Source organism: Amblyraja radiata, unplaced genomic scaffold, assembly GCF_010909765.2.
Source record: "Amblyraja radiata isolate CabotCenter1 unplaced genomic scaffold, sAmbRad1.1.pri S89, whole genome shotgun sequence".
NCBI classification, from domain to species: domain Eukaryota; kingdom Metazoa; phylum Chordata; class Chondrichthyes; order Rajiformes; family Rajidae; genus Amblyraja; species Amblyraja radiata.
In genome coordinates this window covers 8,068,437-8,092,298 of record NW_022630172.1, presented here as the reverse complement: position 1 = coordinate 8,092,298, position 23,862 = coordinate 8,068,437, and the positions used below count along the sequence as shown (strand labels likewise).

General features: G+C 45.5%; 1 protein-coding gene across 1 annotated transcript; it reads right to left on the bottom strand.

Moving 5' to 3' along the window:
* Positions 1-11,391: 11,391 nt before the first annotated feature.
* LOC116969605 (deleted in malignant brain tumors 1 protein-like) lies at positions 11,392-23,263 on the bottom strand. Its single transcript, XM_033016435.1, has 8 exons — positions 23,041-23,263; positions 21,400-21,711; positions 19,714-20,025; positions 18,041-18,352; positions 16,358-16,669; positions 14,727-15,038; positions 13,042-13,353; positions 11,392-11,744 (listed from the first exon to the last, which is right to left on the bottom strand). The coding sequence occupies exons 1-8, from the start codon at positions 23,153-23,155 to the stop codon at positions 11,404-11,406; spliced, it is 2,328 nt and encodes a 775-aa protein (XP_032872326.1). The 5' UTR covers positions 23,156-23,263; the 3' UTR covers positions 11,392-11,403.
* Positions 23,264-23,862: the final 599 nt, after the last annotated feature.

The window sequence follows — 23,862 nt, the reverse complement described above, 5'->3', positions numbered from 1 at the left end:
CCTTATCACAACCGAAATTGAATCTGGCTGATGTAAATGTAGAAACAAAGACCTGTAGATGCTGCTTTATACCAAAGATAGACACATTGCTGGAGTAACTCAGTGGGTCAGGCAGCATCTCTGGAGAAACAAGAGATTTTGGGATGGGACAAAAGGGTTCTTACCCAAAATATCACCTTTTCTTCCAGAGATGGTGCCTGACCTGCTGAGTTTCTCCAGCACTCTTATCATGGTCTCCTCTATATCCCACAGCTCTGCTCTTACTCCCCATCCCACTACTCGTAACAAGGACAGAGTCCCCATGTCCCCCATTGCAGGCAGTGAAGAAAGCTTTATAACAAGAAGAATCGAATATAGGAGCAAAGAGGTCCTTCTGCAGTTGTACAGGGCCCTGGTGAGACCACACCTGGAGTATTGTGTACAGTTCTGGTCACCTAATGTGAGGAAGGACATTCTTGCTATTGAGGGAGCCCAGCGTAGGTTCACCAGGTTAATTCCTGGGATGGCGGGACTGCCATATGCTGAGAGAATGGGGCGGCTGGGCTTGTACACTCTGGAGTTTAGAAGGATGAGAGGGTATCTCATTGAAACATATAAGATTGTTAAGGGTTTGGACACACTAGAGGCAGGAAACATGTTCCCGATGTTGGGGGAGTCCAGAACCAGGGGCCACAGTTTAAGAACGGAGACGAGGAAACACTTTTTCTCACAGAGAGTTGTGAGTGTAGAATTCTCTGCCTCAGAGGGCGGTGGAGGCAGGTTCTCTGGATACTTTCAAGAGAGAGCTAGATAGGGCTCTTAAAGAGAGCGGAGTCAGGGGATATGGGGAGAAGGCAGGAACGGGGAACTGATTGGGATGATCAGCCGTGATCACATTGAATGGCGGTGCTGGCTCGATGGGCCGAATGGCCTCTACTCCTGCACCTGTTGTCTATTGTCCTCACCTTCCACCGTCACATACAACAGATAATCCTCCAACATTTCGCCACCTCCAACGGGATCCCAACATTGGCCACATCTTCCCATTCTCCAATTCCAGTGTTTTCTCCCTCCTTCCCCTTCCCAGCTCTCCCACAGCCGACTGTCTCTGCCTCTTCCCTCCTCTATCCCGCACCCCCCACCCCAACATCAGTCTGAAGAAGGGTCTCCACCTGAAACGTCACCTATTCCTTCTCTCCATAGATGCTGCCTCACCCGCTGAGTTACTCCAGCATTTTTGTCCACCTTTGATTCTTCCAGCATCTGCAGTTCTTTCTTAATCCACACGGTGGGAGTGTTGACCACAAACTGGATGGGCCTGCAGTGCGGGGGATCACCACACGGTGGGAGTGTTGACCACAAACTGGATGGGCCTGCAGTGCGGGGGATCACCACACGGTGGGAGTGTTGACCACAAACTGGACGGGCCTGCAGTGCGGGGGATCACCAAACGGTGGGAGTGTTGACCACAAACTGGAGCGACCTGTTGTGTGAATTCACTGCACATTGTGAGTTGCTGTCTACAAATTAGATAGAAACATAGACAATAGGTGCAGGAGTAGGCCATTCGGCCCTTCGATCCTGCACCATTCGCCTTTCAATATGATCATGGCTGATCATCCAACTCAGTATCCTGCACCTGCCTTCTCTCCATACCCCCTGATCCCTTTAGCCATAAGGGCCACATCTAACTCCCTCTTAAATATAGCCAATGAACTGTGTGGCCTCAACTACCTTCTGTGGCAGAGAATTCCACAGATTCACCACTCTCTGTGTGGGGAAAAAATGTTTTTCTCATCTCGGTCCTAAAAGATTTCCCCCTTATCCTTAAAACTTGATGATGGAGTTCACACCGTGACTGGCTACGCAGTCATGAGTATAGAGTGAGTACAGCAGGGGGCTGAGCACTCATTAGTATAGAGTGAGTACAGCAGGGGGCTGAGCACTCATTAGTATAGAGTGAGTACAGCAGGGGGCTGAGCCCCCTTGTTCTGGACTTCCCCAACATCGGGAACAATCTTCCTGCATCTAGCCTGTCCAACCCCTTAAGGATTTTGTAAGTTTCTATAAGATCCCCCCTCAATCTTCTAAATTCTAGCGAGTACAAGCCGAGTCTAGCCAGTCTTTCTTCATATGAAAGTCCTGACATCCCAGGAATCAGTCTGGTGAACCTTCTCTGTACTCCCTCTATGGCAAGAATGTCTTTCCTCAGATTAGGAGACCAAAACTGTACGCAATACTCCAGGTGTGGTCTCACCAAGACCCTGTACGGGCGGATGTGGGTGGTTTCGGGCGGGTGAGGGTGGTTTCGGGTGGGTGTGGGTGGTTTAGGGGCCGGTGAGGGTGGTTTCGGGCGGGTGTGGGTGGTTTCGGGTGGTTTAGGGGCGGGAGAGGGTGGTTTCGGGCGGATGAGGGTGGTTTCGGGCGGGTGAGGGTGGTTTCGGGCGGGTGAGGGTGGTTTCGGGCGGGTGAGGGTGGTTTTGGGTGGGTGTGGGTGGTTTAGGCGCAGGTGAGGGTGGTTTCGGGCGGGTGAGGGTGGTTTCGGGCGGGTGTTGGTGGGTGAGGGTGGTTTCGGGGCGGGTGAGGGTGGTTTAGGGGCGGGTGAGGGTGGGTGAGGGTGGTTCGGGCGGGTGAGGGTGGTTTCGGGTGGGTGAGGGTGGTTTCGGGCGAGTGAGGGTGGTTTCGGGCGGGTGTGGGTGGGTGAGGATGGTTTAGGTGAGGGTGGTTTAGGGGCGGGTGAGGGTGGCTTAGGAAAGGTGTGGGTGGTTTGGGGCCGGTGAGGGTTGTTTCGGGCGGGTGAGGGTGGTTTCGGTGGGTGAGGGTGGTTTTGGGTGGGTGTGGGTAAATAAATCACAAACCATACGTAAGTAAGTAAGTAAATTTTATTTATATAGCACGTTTAAATCAACTTGCGTTGAAATCAAAGTGCTTTACATAAAAGAAATAATTAAGTTTCCGTACATCCATAGAAAAAATTAAAAATAAGAAAAAATGACAACACATTATAGAATTCAACATGAACGTCCCCTCACAACAGAATCAACGTTTTCCACTTTGGGGAAAGGCATCAAAAAGTTAAGTCCTCGTCCTCTGTGAATCACCCGAGGTCGGGGCTGATTTGTGGCTTCCACAGCCAGGCCGATGTTTTCAGGACACTTGCCGGGAAGCTGGAACTCCGCCGTCTGGTGAACACTCCTCAGCGGCTTGGAAATGTCTGGAGCGGCCGCTCCCTCCCTGGACACCGCGGCATCTGAAGTCGACAGGCCGCGCTGGCTGGAGCTCTGACTCTGGTGAACTCGGCAACAGATCCCAGGCTCCGCTGTGTTTTAAAACCAGCGCCGCCCACCTGCGGCTGGACGCTCCGCAGACCGCGGCACCCGGTCGACAGGCCGCGCTGGCTGGAGCTCCGTCTCTGGCGATCTCGGCAACAGATCCCAGGCACCGCGGTGTTTTAAATCCAGCGCCGCCCACCCGCGGCTGGAAGCTCCGCAGACCGCAGCTCCTCGGATGTTGGAGTCAGCGGCCACAGCACTCCAGCGCTCACCACACGGCGACCCGATAAGGCATCGCCCACTCCATGATGGTGTCCCAGCGTTGTGCCGCCACCGAAGCTGTTGTCCTAGCCGGTCCCGACAGGAAACTCCGCTCCAGTCCGATGGTAGGCCGTGGGTTTTGAATTACATTTTACTCAGATGCAAGCCAAGAAATGAATGAATGAAAACTTTATTGTCATTCAGATATACACCTAGACACAGTGCACCTTGAACGAAATTTCGTTGCATTTGACTCTCCAAATCAGGTAAATAGTAAAAGTAAAAGTGGTAGGTGCGTCCACAATAATGCCTCATGAGCATGGTTCTGTAAAATAAATATATATTAAAAGTTTTTAAAAAGTGTCGATATTTAAAAAGTTCTAGCCTCGGTTTTGTTGATTGTTCAGTAATCATATGGCCTGGGGGATGAAGCTGTTGCAGAACCTGGTTGTCCCGCTCTTCATGCTGCGGTACCTCCTCCCAGAGTTAAGCAGTATAAACAGTCCAAATTGTGGGTGTGTGGGGGCTCTGGTAAATCCCTTAGCTCCAATCAGACAGCGCTTGTACCCCATGTCCTTGATGGAAGGAAAATAAGTCCCAATGATATTTTCCGCTGTCCTCACCACTCTCTGAAGGCACTTCCAGTCCGTAGCTGTACAGCTGCCGCACCACGTAAAGATGCAGCTGGTCATGACCGACTCAATTGTGCTTCTGTAGAAAGTGGCGAGGATTGGAGGGTGGAGGTGTAAACTTCTCAACCTGCGGAGGAAGTACAACCGCTGCTGTGCCCGTTTTGCCAGAGATGTAATGTTTGTGGACCAGTTTAAGGTGTCCGTTATATGCACCCCCAGGAACTTGATCCTTTTCACCTGCTCCACTGCTGAGTTGTTAATGCAAAGTGGAGTGTGACTGGGCTGAATTTTCCTTCTGAAATCGACGACAATCTCCTTGGTTTTGTTCACATTTAGGAGAAGGTTGTTCCTGCTGCACCAGCTCACCAGCTGTTCCACCTCCTCTCTATATGCCTGGTCGTCGTTATTGCGGATGAGGCCCACTACTGTTGTGTCATCCGCGTATTTGATGATATGGTTAGTAGTGGACCTGGCGACACAGTCATGTGTCATCAATGTAAAGAGCAGCGGACTCAGGACACAGCCCTGAGGGGAGCCGGTGCTCAGTGTGATGACCGAGGAGGTGTTCTTCCCCACCCGCACAGACTGGAGTCTTTCAGAAAGGAAATCCAGGATCCAGTTGCATAGCATGGTATTGAAACCTAGGGGTGCCAGTTTGCTCACCAGATGCTGGGGGATTATCGTGTTAAATGCTGAGCTGAAATTGCATCATTGTTAGTTGTTAATTGGACATAATCAACCTCAGCAAATTGACAATATCCCATTGAAAGACAGTGGGTGTTTAAGCTGTCAGGCCGTTTTATTATTTGCCAAAATATACATCTCCATAGCATAATGATAGAAAACTTTTCTACACATCACTCGTAAGTCTGGAGATTTTTTTAATGATACATTTAGCTTCAGAAGCATTTACTTTTTGCATGTACAAACCCACTTCAGAAACATGGGCGATTTAAAAATTTTACAGCCAGATTTATCACTTCGGAAACTTTTTAGATACCAAAGGGACCAAGAACAAACACAAATAATGCCTCGCTGTTGATGAAATGCAGTGAGCAAAGACGATAATTCCCAATATTTGCAATCTCGATATCTGCACGGCCAATGTTCGCCAAGCACTTTAGCTGTTGTTGTTCCTTCAGCTCTCGCTTCTCTTTACTTTCATTTCGCTTCACTTTTGGAATTCTGAAGAAGGATAGATCTCTCACGGTTACCCCGACTTCCACAATTATTTACAGCACAGAAATTCGCCATTTTGGCTGTTGTTAACAGGTAGGAAAGTTATGCGTTTCATGTACTAACAACATATACTGGAAGCTGCGATGTCCTCCAGATGGATTGAGCGACTCCGTGCGTCATGCCCTTTGACCCGGTGACCTTGTGTGCAACCCCCCTATATACACACACACACACACCCTCATACACACACACACTCTGACACACACTCTCACTCACGCACGCACTCTCACACACGCACACACTCATGCACACTCTCACTCACGCACACACTCACGCACGCACTCTCAGACACACACACAGGCTCACACACACACACAGACTCATTTACTCACACACACACAGACTCACTCACTCACACACACACAGACTCAATCACACACACACAGACTCACTCGCACAGACTCACACAGTCACACACTCACACACTCACACAGTCACACACACACAGTCACTCACACACTGACACACACACACACACACACACACAACCAATACTAAAATGCCAAGTAACTTCAGAAAGTGGTAAATGGGGATGGTGACACAATCACCACATGGTCAGATCATTGCAGAACACCACCTGAACAGCATCATACAGCAGACTCCTCACGGCAACGCAGGTAGACAGGACAATGCACATTGCATAAATAATGCTTCAATTGACTACAACAAGTCTGAAATCAATTTCTCAACAACATAAGCACAAACAGATACTTTTCTTATCCAAAATATATTGTTTTTTTCTCATTGTAACAAAGATAACATGGTCATTGATAATTTGGGGGAATCTGTGCTGCATTAAGGATGTATTCATGTACTTTACCTGTAGGCTTGTCCCTTCTTTGATACCACTCCACTGCCAGTACAATGATGAGGAGAAGAGCCAGGCCTCCGATAATTACAACATATCTGATAATGAAAGTGTAATTCCCTGTCAAAATAATAAACACAGAGTTCACATTTGTAGAATAAATGCGCATCATTCAAAAGCTCCCCCAAAGACCAGGCATTAACCACACTGACTAATTTAGATCACAAGTCTTGAGTTTAACTTGTGATCCAGATTAACTGAGACACAAAGGTACTGCAGGTGATAGTTTACCAATAAAAGACACAAGGTGTTGGAGAAACTCAGCAGGTTAGACAGGTGACATTTCGGGTCACAGCCCTTTAGTCTGAAGTATGGTCCCAACCCAAAACCTCACCTATTCATGTTCTCCAGCGATTCCGGCTGACCCGTTGAGTTACTCCAGCACATTGTGTATTTTTTCCCCAGATTAATTGACCTTACTTAAAAACATAGAAACATAGAAAATAGGTGCAGGAGTAGAGGCCATTCGGCCCTTCGAGCCTGCACCATTCGCCATTCAATATGATCATGGCTGATCATCCAACTCGGTATCCTGTACCTGCCTTCTCTCCATACACCCTGATCCCTTTAGCCACAAGGGCCACATCTAACTCCCTCTTAAATATAGCCAATGAACTGTGGCCTCAACTACCTTCTGTGGCAGAGAATTCCAGAGATTCACCACTCTCTGTGTGAAAAATATTTTCCTCATCTCGGTCCTAAAAGATTTCCCCCTTATCCTTAAACTATGACCCGTTGTTCTGGACTTCCCCAACATCGGGAACAATCTTCCTGCATATAGCCTGTCCAACCCCTTAAGAATTTTGTAAGTTTCTATAAGATCCCTCCTCAATCTTCTAAATTCTAGCGAGTACAAGCCGAGTACAAAGATCAGAGAGCCACAACTTGCCTCCGTAGCCATCAGTTAGAGACTGTAAACATTCACACAAGTTTCTATTTCTTGGTTACAATCTACTGACATTTCTCAGGCAGGAGATGGGAGCTGATGGTTGGCTCATAAAGTAGCTGATTCAGCTGTGATACTTCCCATTGTACAGTGGACAAATGTCTATCATAGTCTAAGCCTGGAACAATGGTTGAATGAGCACTGCTGACAACAGAGTGGACATTGCCCTTGTGCTTCAATCCTCTCTAACCAGGAGCACAAGAACTGTAAATGTTAGACATATTCAGCCGTTTGAGCAGTATCTGTGGAATGGGAAAGAAGTGAGTTCATGTTTTGTCAGATTCAAAGAAAGGATCTTTGACAATAGACAATAGACAATAGGTGCAGGAGTTGGCCATTCAGCCCCTCGAGCCAACACTCAACATTTATTAACAAGACAAAGTCAACATACAAACAAGATATACAAATCACACAGCAGCTGTCAGCATCACATCAGATCATCCTAGAGTTCTGTCACAGAAGCATCACATTTACAGGCACCCACGCAAGCTCATCATATTTAATCCAACTTAATATATAATCACCCGTTATGTTAAACCTTCACTTGTATGTCACTAGAATAACTTATTTTGTCATTGATGGCCACTATGTATGTACTTATACACAGTCACACACATGTCTGTATATATGGTTCCAAATACACTTATACAATCCCAATCGAACTCCTCCCCTTCACTGGGGCTATGGAGAAATTGTGTCCTTAATCAGTCTTGGCAGTTGTAGTAATACCGGTGTCCACATAATGTTGAAAGCATCCGTCCTCAACTGTAGTTTAGCTGTTATACTTTCCATCATATATACACTTTTCAATCTTTCCCTCCCGCCACCCACTGTTGAACATTTGGTGGCTTTACATTTCTCCATGACTCTGTAATCGTCTTCTTTGCAATCAACAGCAACACCCCAAGCAAGCATGTGTGACACGCTAGAATTTAGAAGATTGAGGGGGGATCTTATAGAAACTTACAAAATTCTTAAGGGGTTGGACAGGCTAGCTGCAGGAAGATTGTTCCCGATGTTGGGGAAGTCCAGAACAAGGGGTCACAGTTTAAGGATAAGAGGGAAATCTTTTAGGACCGAGATGAGAAAATCATTTTTTACACAGAGAGTGGTGAATCTGTGGAATTCTCTGCCACAGAAGGTAGTTGAGGCCACAGTTCATTGGCTATATTTAAGCGGGAGTTAGATGTGGCCATTGTGGCTAAAGGTGATCAGGGGGTATGGAGAGAAGGCAGGTACAGGATACTGAGTTGGATGATCAGCCCAGTTATGCGGAAGTCTTCAGGTCTGAAGAATGGTCTTGAAACGAAACGTCACCCATTCTCTTCAGTTATGCTGCATGTCCCAATGTGTTACTCCAGCTTTTTGTGTCCAAGTTCGGTTAAAACAGTGTATCTGGTGTTTTGTGCGTGGGAGCTTGTGTGCGTTCCGCAAGCAACCCGATGGTAATGATAAAAGGTGCTTATTGTTGTCAAGGTGGGGGGGGGGCTTGTGCGGAGATAAAAATGGTTCGTTGTCATGCACCCTTGTCATTCGTGTGAATGTGTGTGCGCCCCCTCTATGTTTTAAATGCGATTTATGCCCTGTCTGGCCCCGCGGCCGGGGAGGGGGTGAATCACCCGGTGTGGGTGTCAGGGTCCGGGGGTCGGGGGGTCGGGGCGTGGGACAGACGGCCCGGGGCATAGTAAATGCGGAACGCACACAAGCTCCCACGCTCAAAACACCAGCATCTGTAAACTGTTTTAACCAAAGAGTAACTCCGCGGCACACGCAGCATCTCTGGATCGTATGAATGGGTGATATTTCGTGTCCAGACCATTCTTCAGAACTGAAGCCTGGGTCAGAAGAGTTTCGACCATAAGCGCCACTCATTCCTTCTCTACAGCGATACTGCCTGTCCCGCTGAGTCATTCCAGCATGTTGTGTCTATCTTTGCTGTTAGTGCCAGTTTCCCAAATTCCATAACCGCTCTACATAAGTGGGTGAGAGGGGGAAGGGGGGGAGAGAGAAGTGAGAGAGAGGGGGGAGAAAGAGAAGGGATGGAGTGAAGGGAGAGAGAGGGGGTGGATAGAGGGGGGAGACGGGTGAGAGAGAGAAGAGGGAAGAGACAGAGAAGGAGAGAGAGAAGGGAGAGAGGGGGAGAGGAGGGGGAGATAGGAAGAGAGAGAAGGGAAATTAGAGGGGGAAGAGAGAAGGGCAGAGAGAATAGAAGGGAGGGAGCGAAGGGAGCGAGCGAAGGGAGAGAGAGGGGGCAGGGAGAGAAAAGGGGAGAGAAAAAGGGTAGAGAGAGAGAGGGGGGAGAGAAAGATAAGGGGAGAGGGAGAGGGGGAGAGAGGAGGCGGAAAGAGAGGAGGAAAGAGAGAAGAGAGAGACGCGGGATTCTGGACCAATTGCAGACAGATCCCGCCCCCCGTTAACGTCATGCCCGTTATTTCACTTTTCTGTTGAGCGGCATTCGTTCCGTTGGCTTGTAGGCGACGCCGTCTTTCGGATTAGTTGGTGTTTCGTCAATGTAGCCATTCGGTCAGTTTGCTTTTAGGCGACGCAGCCTTTTCGTTAGTTGGCTTTTAGGCGTCCCGGCCTTTCGGTTAGTTTGCATTTAGCCGTCTCACCCTTCGTTTCCATTCGGCTATTTGGCGTTTCGGTTTCGTTTCCATTCGGTTATTTGACTTCCACTTCTTTGCTTTGGATTCTTGTCCGTCGACCCCACGTCCGGGTACCCTATGACTATGCCTCTGTGTCTCAAAGCCTCTATGACTCAAACACTATGACTCTCTAACACTAAGGCTCAATGTCTATGGCGATATGGCTATTCGGCACAATTTCCATAGCTCTATGACGATGACCATTATGACTCTATGACTGTGCTTCCACGGCAACAAGACTCTAACTATGACTATGTATCTATGCCTTTGACTATGACTATAGCTCTATGGCTGTCTCTATGACTGTATGACTCTTTATCTCTATTTCTCTACCACTCTATTACTATGACTATCCCTATGTCTCGATGTCTCCATGTCTCCCTTCCCCTATGTATCTGTGACTCCATGAGTCTATGATTATGAGTATGTCTCTATGTTTCTATATCTCTATGTCTCTGTATCTCTGTGTCGCCATGACGCTGTCACTGTTATCTGTCTCTGTGTCTCTGTGTCTCAGTGTATCAGTGTATCTGTGTCTCTGTGTCTCTGTGTCTCTGTGTCTCTGTGTCTCTGTGTCTCTGTGTAGCTGTGTCTCTGTGTCTCTGTGTCTCTGTGTCTCTGTGTCTCTGTGTCTCTGTGATTGTACTGTGGTTATGTGACCCTTTGTCTCTGTGTCTCTGTGTCTCTATGTCTCTGTGACTCTCTGACTGTGACTATTTGACTCTGTGACAGTGAATGTGACGTTGTCCCGTATCTCTTTGTCTATGTGTCTCTATCACTATGACTATAACTCTGTTTCTATGAATCTGTGTATCTGTGTCTCTATGTCTCTATGTCTCTATGTCTCTATGTATCTGTGTCTCTATGTATCTGGTCTCTGTTCTCTATGTCTCTATGACTATGACTGTATGTCTCTGTCTCTTTGTATCTGTGTCTCTCTATCTCTATGTCTCTATGTATCTGTGTCTCTGTGTCTCTATGTATCTGGTCTCTGTTCTCTATGTCTCTATGACTATGACTGTATGTCTCTGTCTCTATGTCTCTGTGTCTCTGGTCTATGTGTATCTGTGTCTCTATGACTATGACTGTAAGTCTATGTCTATATGTCCCTATGTCTCTGTGCCTCTGTGTCTCCGTGTCTCTGGTTCTCTGTGTCTCTATGTCTATATGTCTATATGTCTCTATGTAGCTGTGTCTCTGTGTCTCTGTGTCTCTATGTCTCTCTGAATATAATTCTGTAACTATGATTATGACTATGGCTATGGATGTATGACCATGACTTTGTATCTCTCTGTCTATGACTATAGTTATTACTATGTCTCTATTGCTCCATAGCTCTATGCCTCTATGTCTCTATGTCCCTATGTCTCTTTGACTCAAAGTCTCTATGACTCTCTGACACTAAGTCTCTGTGACGATGGCTATACGTCTCTATCTCCATAAATCTGTGACTATGAACCTTATGACTTTACGACGGTGTTGCTACGGCGCTGTGGCTCTCTCACTTTTCTTGCACAATTACTCTACGACTATGACTCCATGGCTCCATTGTTATGCGCCTCTATGGCGCCATGACTATTAGCTCCATACCTCCATCACAGGTAACGCCAACATCTTCGGCGTGCGTGCAATCGTGAACCTCCCATCCTGAGAAGGAACAGGCCGACAAGAACATTTCGGAACCATTGCAGGTAACCTGGTCCATCCAGATCTTCCCACTGCCTGCCACAAAACTGCCACCCTTTTGTGCAGCGTTGGCCGACGGGCATCCAACTTGTCGGCAAACGACATTCGCATCTTTGATATCCCAATCACCGTCACAAACCGTTCCCCAAATATCATTGTGGAGGATTTCCACTCTTCCAGAGCATTTGCTTCCGTCCACCAATCTCACGTCCACATCTGGAATTAAATGTATGGATAACTCCTTGAGGATTGCTTTTAGTTTGAGTGTAGTTTTACCAATTTTAGAGAATAAAAGTACGTTCCTTTTAAAAAAGGAGACGAGGGGGAATTCCTTTGTTCAGAAAGGTATGAATCTGTAGAATTCCTTACCACAGTCGACTTGTGGAGGCCTGTTCAGTGGATAGTTTTAAAGCGGAGATTAATAGATTCTTGATTTGCAAGGGTTTCAGGGATCCCAGGAAATGGTTAAGTGGGTTAAAATATGTTGAACATTTGAAGGCACTAGACCTGTATTAGCTGGAGTTTAGAAGGATGAGTGGGTACCTCATTGAAACCTACCGAATAGTGAAAGGCCTGGATAGAGCGAATGTGGAGAGGATGTTTTCACCGTTGGGAGAGTCTATGACCAGAAGCCATAGACTCAGAATAAAAAGATGTATCTTAAGAAAGGAGATGAGAAGGAATGTATTTTGTCAGAGAGAGGTGAATCTGTGGAATGCATTGCCACAGAAGGCTGTGGATGTCAAGAAAATGGATATATTTAAGGCAGCGTTTGACAGATTTTTGATTAGTATGGGTTTCAGAGGTTATGAGGCGATGGCAGGGGAATGGGGTTGAAATATAATTATAGTACACCCATGATGGGCCAAATCGCTTAATTATGCTATGAGAACTGATGTTCGTGATCCAATGAATACATGACTGTACGGCTATGAATATGATATATGACTTGGAACATATGATTATTGCTTTGTGACTGTGGCTCTGTGATTGTGGCTCTGTGATTGTGGCTCTCTGACTGTGGCTCTGTGACTGGGGCTCTGCATGGCTCTCTGACTGTGGCTCTCTGACTGTGGCTCTGTTTCTCTGTGTCTGTATGTCTATATGTCTCTATGTATCTGTGTCTCTGTGTCTCTATGTCTCTCTGAATATAATTCTGTAACTCTATGATTATGACGATGGCTATGGCTGTATGACCATGACTTTGTGTCTCTCTGTCTATGACTATAGTTATTACTATGTCTCTATTGCTCCATAGCTCTATGCCTCTATGTCTCTATGTCCCTATGTCTCTTTGACTCAAAGTCTCTATGACTCTCTGACCCTAAGTCTCTGTGGCTATGGCTATACGTATCTATCTCCATAAATCTGTGACTATGAACCTTATGACTTTACGACGGTGTTGCTACGGCGCTGTGGCTCTCTAACTTTTCTTGCACAATTACTCTACGACTATGACTCCATGGATCCATTGTTATGCGCCTCTATGGCGCCATGACTATTAGCTCCATACCTCCATCACAGGTAACGCCAACATCTTCGGCGTGCGTGCAATCGTGAACCTCCCATCCTGAGAAGGAACAGGCCGACAAGAACATTTCGGAGCCATTGCAGGCAACCTGGTCCATCCAGATCTTCCCACTGCCTGCCACAAAACTGCCACCCTCTTGTGTAGCGTTGGCCGACGGGCATCCAACTTGTCGGCAAACGACATTCGCATCTTTGATATCCCAATCATCGTCACAAACCGTTCCCCAAATATCATTGTGGAGGATTTCCACTCTTCCAGAGCATTTACTTCCGTCCACCAATCTCACGTCCGCAACTGGAATTAAATGTATTGATAACTCCTTGAGGATTGCTTTTAGTTTGAGTGTAGTTTTACCAATTTTACAGAATAAAAGTACGTTCCTTTAAAAAAAAAAGGAGACGAGGGGGAATTCCTTTGTTCAGAAAGGTATGAATCTGTAGAATTCCTTCCCACCGTTGACTGTGGAGGCCAGTTCAGTGGATAGTTTTAAAGCGGAGATTGATAGATTCTTGATTTGTAAGGGTTTCATGGATCCCCAGGAAATGGTTAAGTGGGTTAAAATATGTTGAACATTTGAAGGCACTAGACCTGTATTAGCTGGAGTTTAGAAGGATGAGTGGGTACCTCATTGAAACTTACCAAATAGTGAAAGGCCTGGATAGAGCGAATGTGGCGAGGATGTTTTCACCGGTGGGAGAGTCTATGACCAGAAGCCATACTCAGAATAAAAAGATGTATCTTAAGAAAGGAGATGAGAAGGAATATATTTTGTCAGAGAGAGGTGAATCTGTGGAATTCATTGCCGCAGAGGCTGTGGATGTCAAGAAAATTGATATATTTAAGGCAGCGTTTGACAGATTTTTGATTAGTAAGGGTGTCAGAGGTTATGAGGCGATGGCAGGGGAACAAGGTTGAAATATAATTATAGTACAGCCATGATGGGCCAAATCGCTTAATTATGCTATGAGAACTGATGTTCGTGATCCAAGGAATACATGACTGTACGGCTATGATTATGATATATGACTTGAAACATATGATTATTGCTTTGTGACTGTGGCTCTGTGACTGTGGCTCTGTGAATGTGGCTTTGTGACTGTGGCTCTGTGACTGTGGCTCTCTGACTGTGGCTCTGTGACTGGGGCTCTGTGACTGTGGCTCTCTGACGGTGGCTCTCTGACTGGGGTTCTGCGTGGCTCTCCGACTGTGGCTCTCTGACTGTGGCTCTGTTGCTCTGTGTCTCTATTTCTATATGTCTATATGTCTCTATGTATCTGTGTCTCTGTGTCTCTATGTCTCTGAATATAATTCTGTAACTCTATGATTATGACTATGGCTATGGCTGTATGACCATGACTGTGTGTCTCTCTGTCTATGACTATGGTTATTACTATGTCTCTATTACTCCATAGCTCTATGCCTCTTTGTCTCTATGTCCCTATGTCTCTTTGACTCAAAGTCTCTATGACTCTCTGACCCCAAGTCTCTGTGGCTATGGCTATACGTCTCTATCTCCATAAATCTGTGACTATGAACCTTATGACTTTGCGACGGTGTTGCTACGGCGCTGTGGCTCTCTAACTATTCTTGCACAATTACTCTACGACTATGACTCCATGGATCCATTGTTATGCGCCTCTATGGCGCCATGACTATTAGCTCCATACCTCCATCACAAGTAACGCCAACATCTTCGGCGTGCGTGCAATCGTGAACCTCCCATCCTGAGAAGGAACAGGCCGACAAGAACATTTCGGAACCATTGCAGGCAACCTGGTCCATCCAGATCTTCCCACTGCCTTCCACAAAACTGCCACCCTCTTGTGAAGCGTTGGCCGACGGGCATCCAACTTGTCGGCAAACGACATTCGCATCTTTGATATCCCAAGCATCGTCACAAACCGTTCCCCAAATATCATTGTGGAGGATTTCCACTCTTCCAGAGCATTTACTTCCGTCCACCAATCTCACGTCCGCAACTGGAATTAAATGTATTGATAACTCCTTGAGGATTGCTTTTAGTTTGAGTGTAGTTTTTCCAATTTTACAGAATAAAAGTACGTTCCTTTAAAAAAAAGGAGACGAGGGGGAATTCCTTTGTTCAGAAAGGTATGAATCTGTAGAATTCCTTACCACAGTCGACTGTGGAGGCAAGTTCAGTGGATAGTTTTAAAGCGGAGTTGATAGATTCTTGATTTGTAAGGGTTTCAGGGATCCCCAGGAAATGGTTAAGTGGGTTAAAATATGTTGAACATTTGAAGGCACTAGACCTGTATTAGCTGGAGTTTAGAAGGTTGAGTGGGTACCTCATTGAAACTTACCGAATAGTGAAAGGCCTGGATAGAGCGAATGTGGAGAGGATGTTTTCACCGTTGGGAGAGTCTATGACCAGAAGCCATAGACTCAGAATAAAAAGATGTATCTTAAGAAAGGAGATGAGAAGGAATGTATTTTGTCAGTGAGAGGTGAATCTGTGGAATTCATTGCCACAGAAGGCTGTGGATGTCAAGAAAATGGATATATTTAAGGCAGCGTTTGACAGATTTTTGATTAGTATGGGTTTCAGAGGTTATGAGGCGATGGCAGGGGAATGGGGTTGAAATATAATTATAGTACACCCATGATGGGCCAAATCGCTTAATTATGCTATGAGAACTGATGTTCGTGATCCAAGGAATACATGACTGTACGGCTATGAATATGATATATGACTTGGAACATATGATTATTGCTTTGTGACTGTGGCTCTGTGACTGTGGCTCTGTGAATGTGGCTCTGTGATTGTGGCTCTCTGACTGTGGCTCTGTGACTGGGGCTCTGCATGGCTCTCTGACTGTGGCTCTCTGACTGTGGCTCTGTTTCTCTGTGTCTCTATGTCTATATGTCTATATGTCTCTATGTATCTGTGTCTCTGTGTCTCTATGTCTCTCTGAATATAATTCTGTAACTCTATGATTATGACTATGGCTATGGCTGTATGACCATGACTTTGTGTCTCTCTGTCTATAACTATAGTTATTACTATGTATCTATTGCTCCATAGCTCTATGCCTCTATGTCTCTATGTCCCTATGTCTCTTTGACTCAAAGTCTCTATGACTCTCTGACCCTAAGTCTCTGTGGCTATGGCTATACGTATCTATCTCCATAAATCTGTGACTATGAACCTTATGACTTTACGACGGTGTTGCTACGGCGCTGTGGCTCTCTAACTATTCTTGCACAATTACTCTACGACTATGACTCCATGGATCCATTGTTATGCGCCTCTATGGCGCCATGACTATTAGCTCCATACCTCCATCACAGGTAACGCCAACATCTTCGGCGTGCGTGCAATCGTGAACCTCCCATCCTGAGAAGGAACAGGCCGACAAGAACATTTCGGAACCATTGCAGGCAACCTGGTCCATCCAGATCTTCCCACTGCCTGCCACAAAACTGCCACCCTCTTGTGTAGCGTTGGCCGACGGGCATCCAACTTGTCGGCAAACGACATTCGCATCTTTGATATCCCAATCATCGTCACAAACCGTTCCCCAAATATCATTGTGGAGGATTTCCACTCTTCCAGAGCATTTACTTCCGTCCACCAATCTCACGTCCGCAACTGGAATTAAATGTATTGATAACTCCTTGAGGATTGCTTTTAGTTTGAGTGTAGTTTTACCAATTTTACAAAATAAAAGTACGTTCCTTTAAAAAAAAAGGAGACGAGGGGGTATTCCTTTGTTCAGAAAGGTATGCATCTGTAGAATTCCTTACCACCGTTGACTGTGGAGGCCAGTTCAGTGGATAGTTTTAAAGCGGAGATTGATAGATTCTTGATTTGTAAGGGTTTCAGGGATCCCCAGGAAATGGTTAAGTGGGTTAAAATATGTTGAACATTTGAAGGCACTAGACCTGTATTAGCTGGAGTTTAGAAGGATGAGTGGGTACCTCATTGAAACTTACCAAATAGTGAAAGGCTTGGATAGAGCGAATGTGGAGAGGATGTTTTCACCGGTGGGAGAGTCTATGACCAGAAGCCATACTCAGAATAAAAAGATGTATCTTAAGAAAGGAGATGAGAAGGAATATATTTTGTCAGAGAGAGGTGAATCTGTGGAATTCATTGCCGCAGAGGCTGTGGATGTCAAGAAATTTGATATATTTAAGGCAGCGTTTGACAGATTTTTGATTAGTAAGGGTGTCAGAGGTTATGAGGCGATGGCAGGGGAAAAGGGTTGAAATATAATTATAGTACAGCCATGATGGGCCAAATCGCTTAATTATGCTATGAGAACTGATGTTCGTGATCCAAGGAATACATGACTGTACGGCTATGATTATGATATATGACTTGAAACATATGATTATTGCTTTGTGACTGTGGCTCTGTCACTGTGGCTCTGTGAATGTGGCTTTGTGACTGTGGCTCTGTCACTGTGGCTCTCTGACTGTGGCTCTGTGACTGGGGCTCTGTGACTGGCTCTCTGACGGTGGCTCTCTGACTGGGGTTCTGCGTGGCTCTCCGACTGTGGCTCTCTGATTGTGGCTCTGTTGCTCTGTGTCTCTATGTCTATATGTCTATATGTCTCCATGTATCTGAGTCTCTGTGTCTCTGTGTCTCTCTGAATATAATTCTGTAACTCTATGATTATGACTATGGCTATGGCTGTATGACCATGACTTTGTGTCTCTCTGTCTATGACTATAGTTATTACTATGTCTCTATTGCTCCATAGCTCTATGCCTCTATGTCTCTATGTCCCTATGTCTCTTTGACTCAAAGTCTCTATGACTCTCTGACCCTAAGTCTCTGTGGCTATGGCTATACGTATCTATCTCCATAAATCTGTGACTATGAACCTTATGACTTTACGACGGTGTTGCTACGGCGCTGTGGCTCTCTAACTTTCTTGCACAATTACTCTACGACTATGACTCCATGGATCCATTGTTATGCGCTTCTATGGCGCCATGACTATTAGCTCCATACCTCCATCACAGGTAACGCCAACATCTTCGGCGTGCGTGCAATCGTGAACCTCCCATCCTGAGAAGGAACAGGCCGACAAGAACATTTCGGAACCATTGCAGGCAACCTGGTCCATCCAGATCTTCCCACTGCCTGCCACAAAACTGCCACCCTCTTGTGTAGCGTTGGCCGACGGGCATCCAACTTGTCGGCAAACGACATTCGCATCTTTGATATCCCAATCATCGTCACAAACCGTTCCCCAAATATCATTGTGGAGGATTTCCACTCTTCCAGAGCATTTACTTCCGTCCACCAATCTCACGTCCGCAACTGGAATTAAATGTATTGATAACTCCTTGAGGATTGCTTTTAGTTTGAGTGTAGTTTTACCAATTTTACAGAATAAAAGTACGTTCCTTTAAAAAAAAAGGAGACGAGGGGGAATTCCTTTGTTCTGAAAGGTATGAATCTGTAGAATTCCTTACCACCGTTGACTGTGGAGGCCAGTTCAGTGGATAGTTTTAAAGCGGAGATTGATAGATTCTTGATTTGTAAGGGTTTCAGGGATCCCCAGGAAATGGTTAAGTGGGTTAAAATATGTTGAACATTTGAAGGCACTAGACCTGTATTAGCTGGAGTTTAGAAGGATGAGTGGGTACCTCATTGAAACTTACCAAATAGTGAAAGGCCTGGATAGAGCGAATGTGGAGAGGATGTTTTCACCGGTGGGAGAGTCTATGACCAGAAGCCATACTCAGAATAAAAAGATGTATCTTAAGAGAGGAGATGAGAAGGAATATATTTTGTCAGAGAGAGGTGAATCTGTGGAATTCATTGCCGCAGAGGCTGTGGATGTCAAGAAAATTGATATATTTAAGGCAGCGTTTGACAGATATTTGATTAGTAAGGGTGTCAGAGGTTATGAGGCGATGGCAGGGGAACAGGGTTGAAATATAATTATAGTACAGCCATGATGGGCCAAATCGCTTAATTATGCTATGAGAACTGATGTTCGTGATCCAAGGAATACATGACTGTACGGCTATGATTATGATATATGACTTGAAACATATGATTATTGCTTTGTGACTGTGGCTCTGTGACTGTGGCTCTCTGACTGTGGCTCTGTGACGGGGCTCTGTGACTGTGGCTCTCTGACGGTGGCTCTCTGACTGGGGTTCTGCGTGGCTCTCCGACTGTGGCTCTCTGACTGTGGCTCTGTTGCTCTGTGGCTCTCTGACTGTGTCTCTGTTTCTCTGTGTCTCTATGTCTATATGTCTATATGTCTCTATGTATCTGTGTCTCTGTGTCTCTATGTCTCTCTGAATATAATTCTGTAACTCTATGATTATGACTATGGCTATGGCTGTATGACCATGACTTTGTGTCTCTCTGTCTATGACTATAGTTATTACTATGTCTCTATTGCTCCATAGCTCCATGCCTCTATGTCTCTATGCCCCTATGTCTCTTTGACTCAAAGTCTCTATGACTCTCTGACCCTAAGTCTCTGTGACTATGGCTATACGTCTCTATCTCCATAAATCTATGACTATGAACCTTATGACTTTACGACGGTTTTGCTACGGCGTTGTGGCTCTCTAACTTTTCTTGCACAATTACTCTACGACTATGACTCCATCGCTCCATTGTTATGCGCCTCTATGGCGCCATGACTATTAGCTCCATACCTCCATCACAGGTAACGCCAACATCTTCGGCGTGCGTGCAATCGTGAACCTCCCATCCTGAGAAGGAACAGGCCGACAAGAACATTTCGGAGCCATTGCAGGCAACCTGGTCCATCCAGATCTTCCCTCTGCCTGCCACAAAACTGCCACCCTCTTGTGTAGCGTTGGCCGACGGGCATCCAACTTGTCGGCAAACGACATTCGCATCTTTGATATCCCAATCATCGTCACAAACCGTTCCCCAAATATCATTGTGGAGGATTTCCACTCTTCCAGAGCATTTACTTCCGTCCACCAATCTCACGTCCGCAACTGGAATTAAATGTATTGATAACTCCTTGAGGATTGCTTTTAGTTTGAGTGTAGTTTTACCAATTTTACAGAATAAAAGTACGTTCCTTTAAAAAAAAGGAGACGAGGGGGAATTCCTTTGTTCAGAAAGGTATGAATCTGTAGAATTCCTTACCACAATCGACTGTGGAGGCCTGTTCAGTGGATAGTTTTAAAGCGGAGATTGATAGATTCTTGATTTGTAAGGGTTTCAGGGATCCCCAGGAAATGGTTAAGTGGGTTAAAATATGTTGAACATTTGAAGGCACTAGACCTGTATTAGCTGGAGTTTAGAAGGATGAGTTGGTACCTCATTGAAACTTACCAAATAGTGAAAGGCCTGGATAGAACGAATGTGAAGATGATGTTTTCACCGGTGGGAGAGTCTATGACCAGAAGCCATAGACTCAGAATAAAAATATGTATCTTAAGAAAGGAGATGAGAAGGAATGTATTTTGTCAGAGAGAGGTGAATCTGTGGAATTCATTGCCACAGAAGGCTGTGGATGTCAAGAAAATGGATATATTTAAGGCAGCGTTTGACAGATTTTTGATTAGTAAGGGTGTCAGAGGTTATGAGGCGATGGCAGGGGAACGGGGTTGAAATATAATTATAGTACAGCCATGATGGGCCAAATCGCTTAATTATGCTATGAGAACTGATGTTCGTGATCCAAGGAATACATGACTGTACGGATATGAATATGATATATGACTTGAAACATATGATTATTGCTTTGTGACTGTGGCTCTGTGACTGTGGCTCTGTGAATGTGGCTTTGTGACTGGGGCTCTGTGACTGTGGCTCTCTGACTGTGGCTCTGTGACTGGGGCTCTGTGACTGTGGCTCTCTGACGGTGGCTCTCTGACTGGGGTTCTGCGTGGCTCTCCGACTGTGGCTCTCTGACTGTGGCTCTGTTGCTCTGTGTCTCTATTTCTATATGTCTATATGTCTCTATGTATCTGTGTCTCTGTGTCTCTATGTCTCTGAATATAATTCTGTAACTCTATGATTATGACTATGGCTATGGCTGTATGACCATGACTGTGTGTCTCTCTGTCTATGACTATGGTTATTACTATGTCTCTATTACTCCATAGCTCTATGCCTCTTTGTCTCTATGTCCCTATGTCTCTTTGACTCAAAGTCTCTATGACTCTCTGACCCCAAGTCTCTGTGGCTATGGCTATACGTCTCTATCTCCATAAATCTGTGACTATGAACCTTATGACTTTGCGATGGTGTTGCTACGGCGCTGTGGCTCTCTAACTATTCTTGCACAATTACTCTACGACTATGACTCCATGGATCCATTGTTATGCGCCTCTATGGCGCCATGACTATTAGCTCCATACCTCCATCACAGGTAACGCCAACATCTTCGGCGTGCGTGCAATCGTGAACCTCCCATCCTGAGAAGGAACAGGCCGACAAGAACATTTCGGAACCATTGCAGGCAACCTGGTCCATCCAGATCTTCCCACTGCCTGCCACAAAACTGCCACCCTCTTGTGTAGCGTTGGCCGACGGGCATCCAACTTGTCGGCAAACGACATTCGCATCTTTGATATCCCAATCATCGTCACAAACCGTTCCCCAAATATCATTGTGGAGGATTTCCACTCTTCCAGAGCATTTACTTCCGTCCACCAATCTCACGTCCGCAACTGGAATTAAATGTATTGATAACTCCTTGAGGATTGCTTTTAGTTTGAGTGTAGTTTTACCAATTTTACAGAATAAAAGTACGTTCCTTTAAAAAAAAAGGAGACGAGGGGGAATTCCTTTGTTCTGAAAGGTATGAATCTGTAGAATTCCTTACCACCGTTGACTGTGGAGGCCAGTTCAGTGGATAGTTTTAAAGCGGAGATTGATAGATTCTTGATTTGTAAGGGTTTCAGGGATCCCCAGGAAATGGTTAAGTGGGTTAAAATATGTTGAACATTTGAAGGCACTAGACCTGTATTAGCTGGAGTTTAGAAGGATGAGTGGGTACCTCATTGAAACTTACCAAATAGTGAAAGGCCTGGATAGAGCGAATGTGGAGAGGATGTTTTCACCGGTGGGAGAGTCTATGACCAGAAGCCATACTCAGAATAAAAAGATGTATCTTAAGAAAGGAGATGAGAAGGAATATATTTTGTCAGAGAGAGGTGAATCTGTGGAATTCATTGCCGCAGAGGCTGTGGATGTCAAGAAAATTGATATATTTAAGGCAGCGTTTGACAGATTTTTGATTAGTAAGGGTGTCAGAGGTTATGAGGCGATGGCAGGGGAACAGGGTTGAAATATAATTATAGTACAGCCATGATGGGCCAAATCGCTTAATTATGCTATGAGAACTGATGTTCGTGATCCAAGGAATACATGACTGTACGGCTATGATTATGATATATGACTTGAAACATATGATTATTGCTTTGTGACTGTGGCTCTGTGACTGTGGCTCTCTGACTGTGGCTCTGTGACTGGGCTCTGTGACTGTGGCTCTCTGACGGTGGCTCTCTGACTGGGGTTCTGCGTGGCTCTCCGACTGTGGCTCTCTGACTGTGGCTCTGTTGCTCTGTGTCTCTATTTCTATATGTCTATATGTCTCTATGTATCTGTGTCTCTGTGTCTCTATGTCTCTGAATATAATTCTGTAACTCTATGATTATGACTATGGCTATGGCTGTATTACCATGACTTTGTGTCTCTCTGTCTATGACTATGGCTATTACTATGTCTCTATTGATCCATAGCTCTATGCCTCTATGTCTCTATGTCCCTATGTCTCTTTGACTCAAAGTCTCTATGACTCTCTGACACTAAGTCTCTGTGACTTTGGCTATACGTCTCTATCTCCATAAATCTGTGACTATGAACCGTATGACTTTACGACGGTGTTGCTACGGCGCTGTGGCTCTCTAACTATTCTTGCACAATTACTCTACGACTATGACTCCATGGCTCCATTGTTATGCGCCTCTATGGCGCCATGACTATTAGCTCCATACCTCCATCACAGGTAACGCCAACATCTTCGGCGTGCGTGCAATCGTGAACCTCCCATCCTGAGAAGGAACAGGCCGACAAGAACATTTCGGAACCATTGCAGGCAACCTGGTCCATCCAGATCTTCCCACTGCCTGCCACAAAACTGCCACCCTCTTGTGAAGCGTTGGCCGACGGGCATCCAACTTGTCGGCAAACGACATTCGCATCTTTGATATCCCAATCATCGTCACACACCGTTCCCCAAATATCATTGTGGAGGATTTCCACTCTTCCAGAGCATTTACTTCCGTCCACCAATCTCACGTCCGCAACTGGAATTAAATGTATTGATAACTCCTTGAGGATTGCTTTTAGTTTGAGTGTAGTTTTACCAATTTTACAGAATAAAAGTACGTTCCTTTAAAATAAAAAAGAGTCGAGGGGGAATTCCTTTGTTCAGAAAGGTATGAATCTGTAGAATTCCTTACCACAGTCGACTGTGGAGGCCAGTTCAGTGGATAGTTTTAAAGCGGAGATTGATAGATTCTTGAATTGTAAGGGTTTCAGGGATCCCCAGGAAATGGTTAAGTGGGTTAAAATATGTTGAACATTTGAAGGCACTAGACCTGTATTAGCTGGAGTTTAGAAGGTTGAGTGGGTACCTCATTGAAACTTACCAAATAGTGAAAGGCCTGGATAGAGCGAATGGGGAAAGGATGTTTTCACCGGTCGGAGAGTCTATGACCAGAAGCCATACTCAGAATAAGAATATGTATCTTAAGAAAGGAGATGAGAAGGAATGTATTTTGTCAGCGAGAGTTGAATCTGTGGAATTCATTGCC

What these genes read in the sequence shown, in the direction of transcription:
- LOC116969605 (XM_033016435.1), bottom strand. Translation starts at nt 23,155, where the DNA reads ATGGACCAGGTTGCCTGCAATGGTTCCGAAATGTTCTTGTCGGCCTGT. An exon ending in TGGCGTTACCTGTGATGGAG is followed by an intron (nt 20,026 to 21,399) that starts GTATGGAGCTAA and finishes ATTTAATTCCAG; the next exon opens with TTGCGGACGTGAGATTGGTG. An exon ending in TGGCGTTACCTGTGATGGAG is followed by an intron (nt 11,745 to 13,041) that starts GTATGGAGCTAA and finishes ATTTAATTCCAG; the next exon opens with ATGTGGACGTGAGATTGGTG.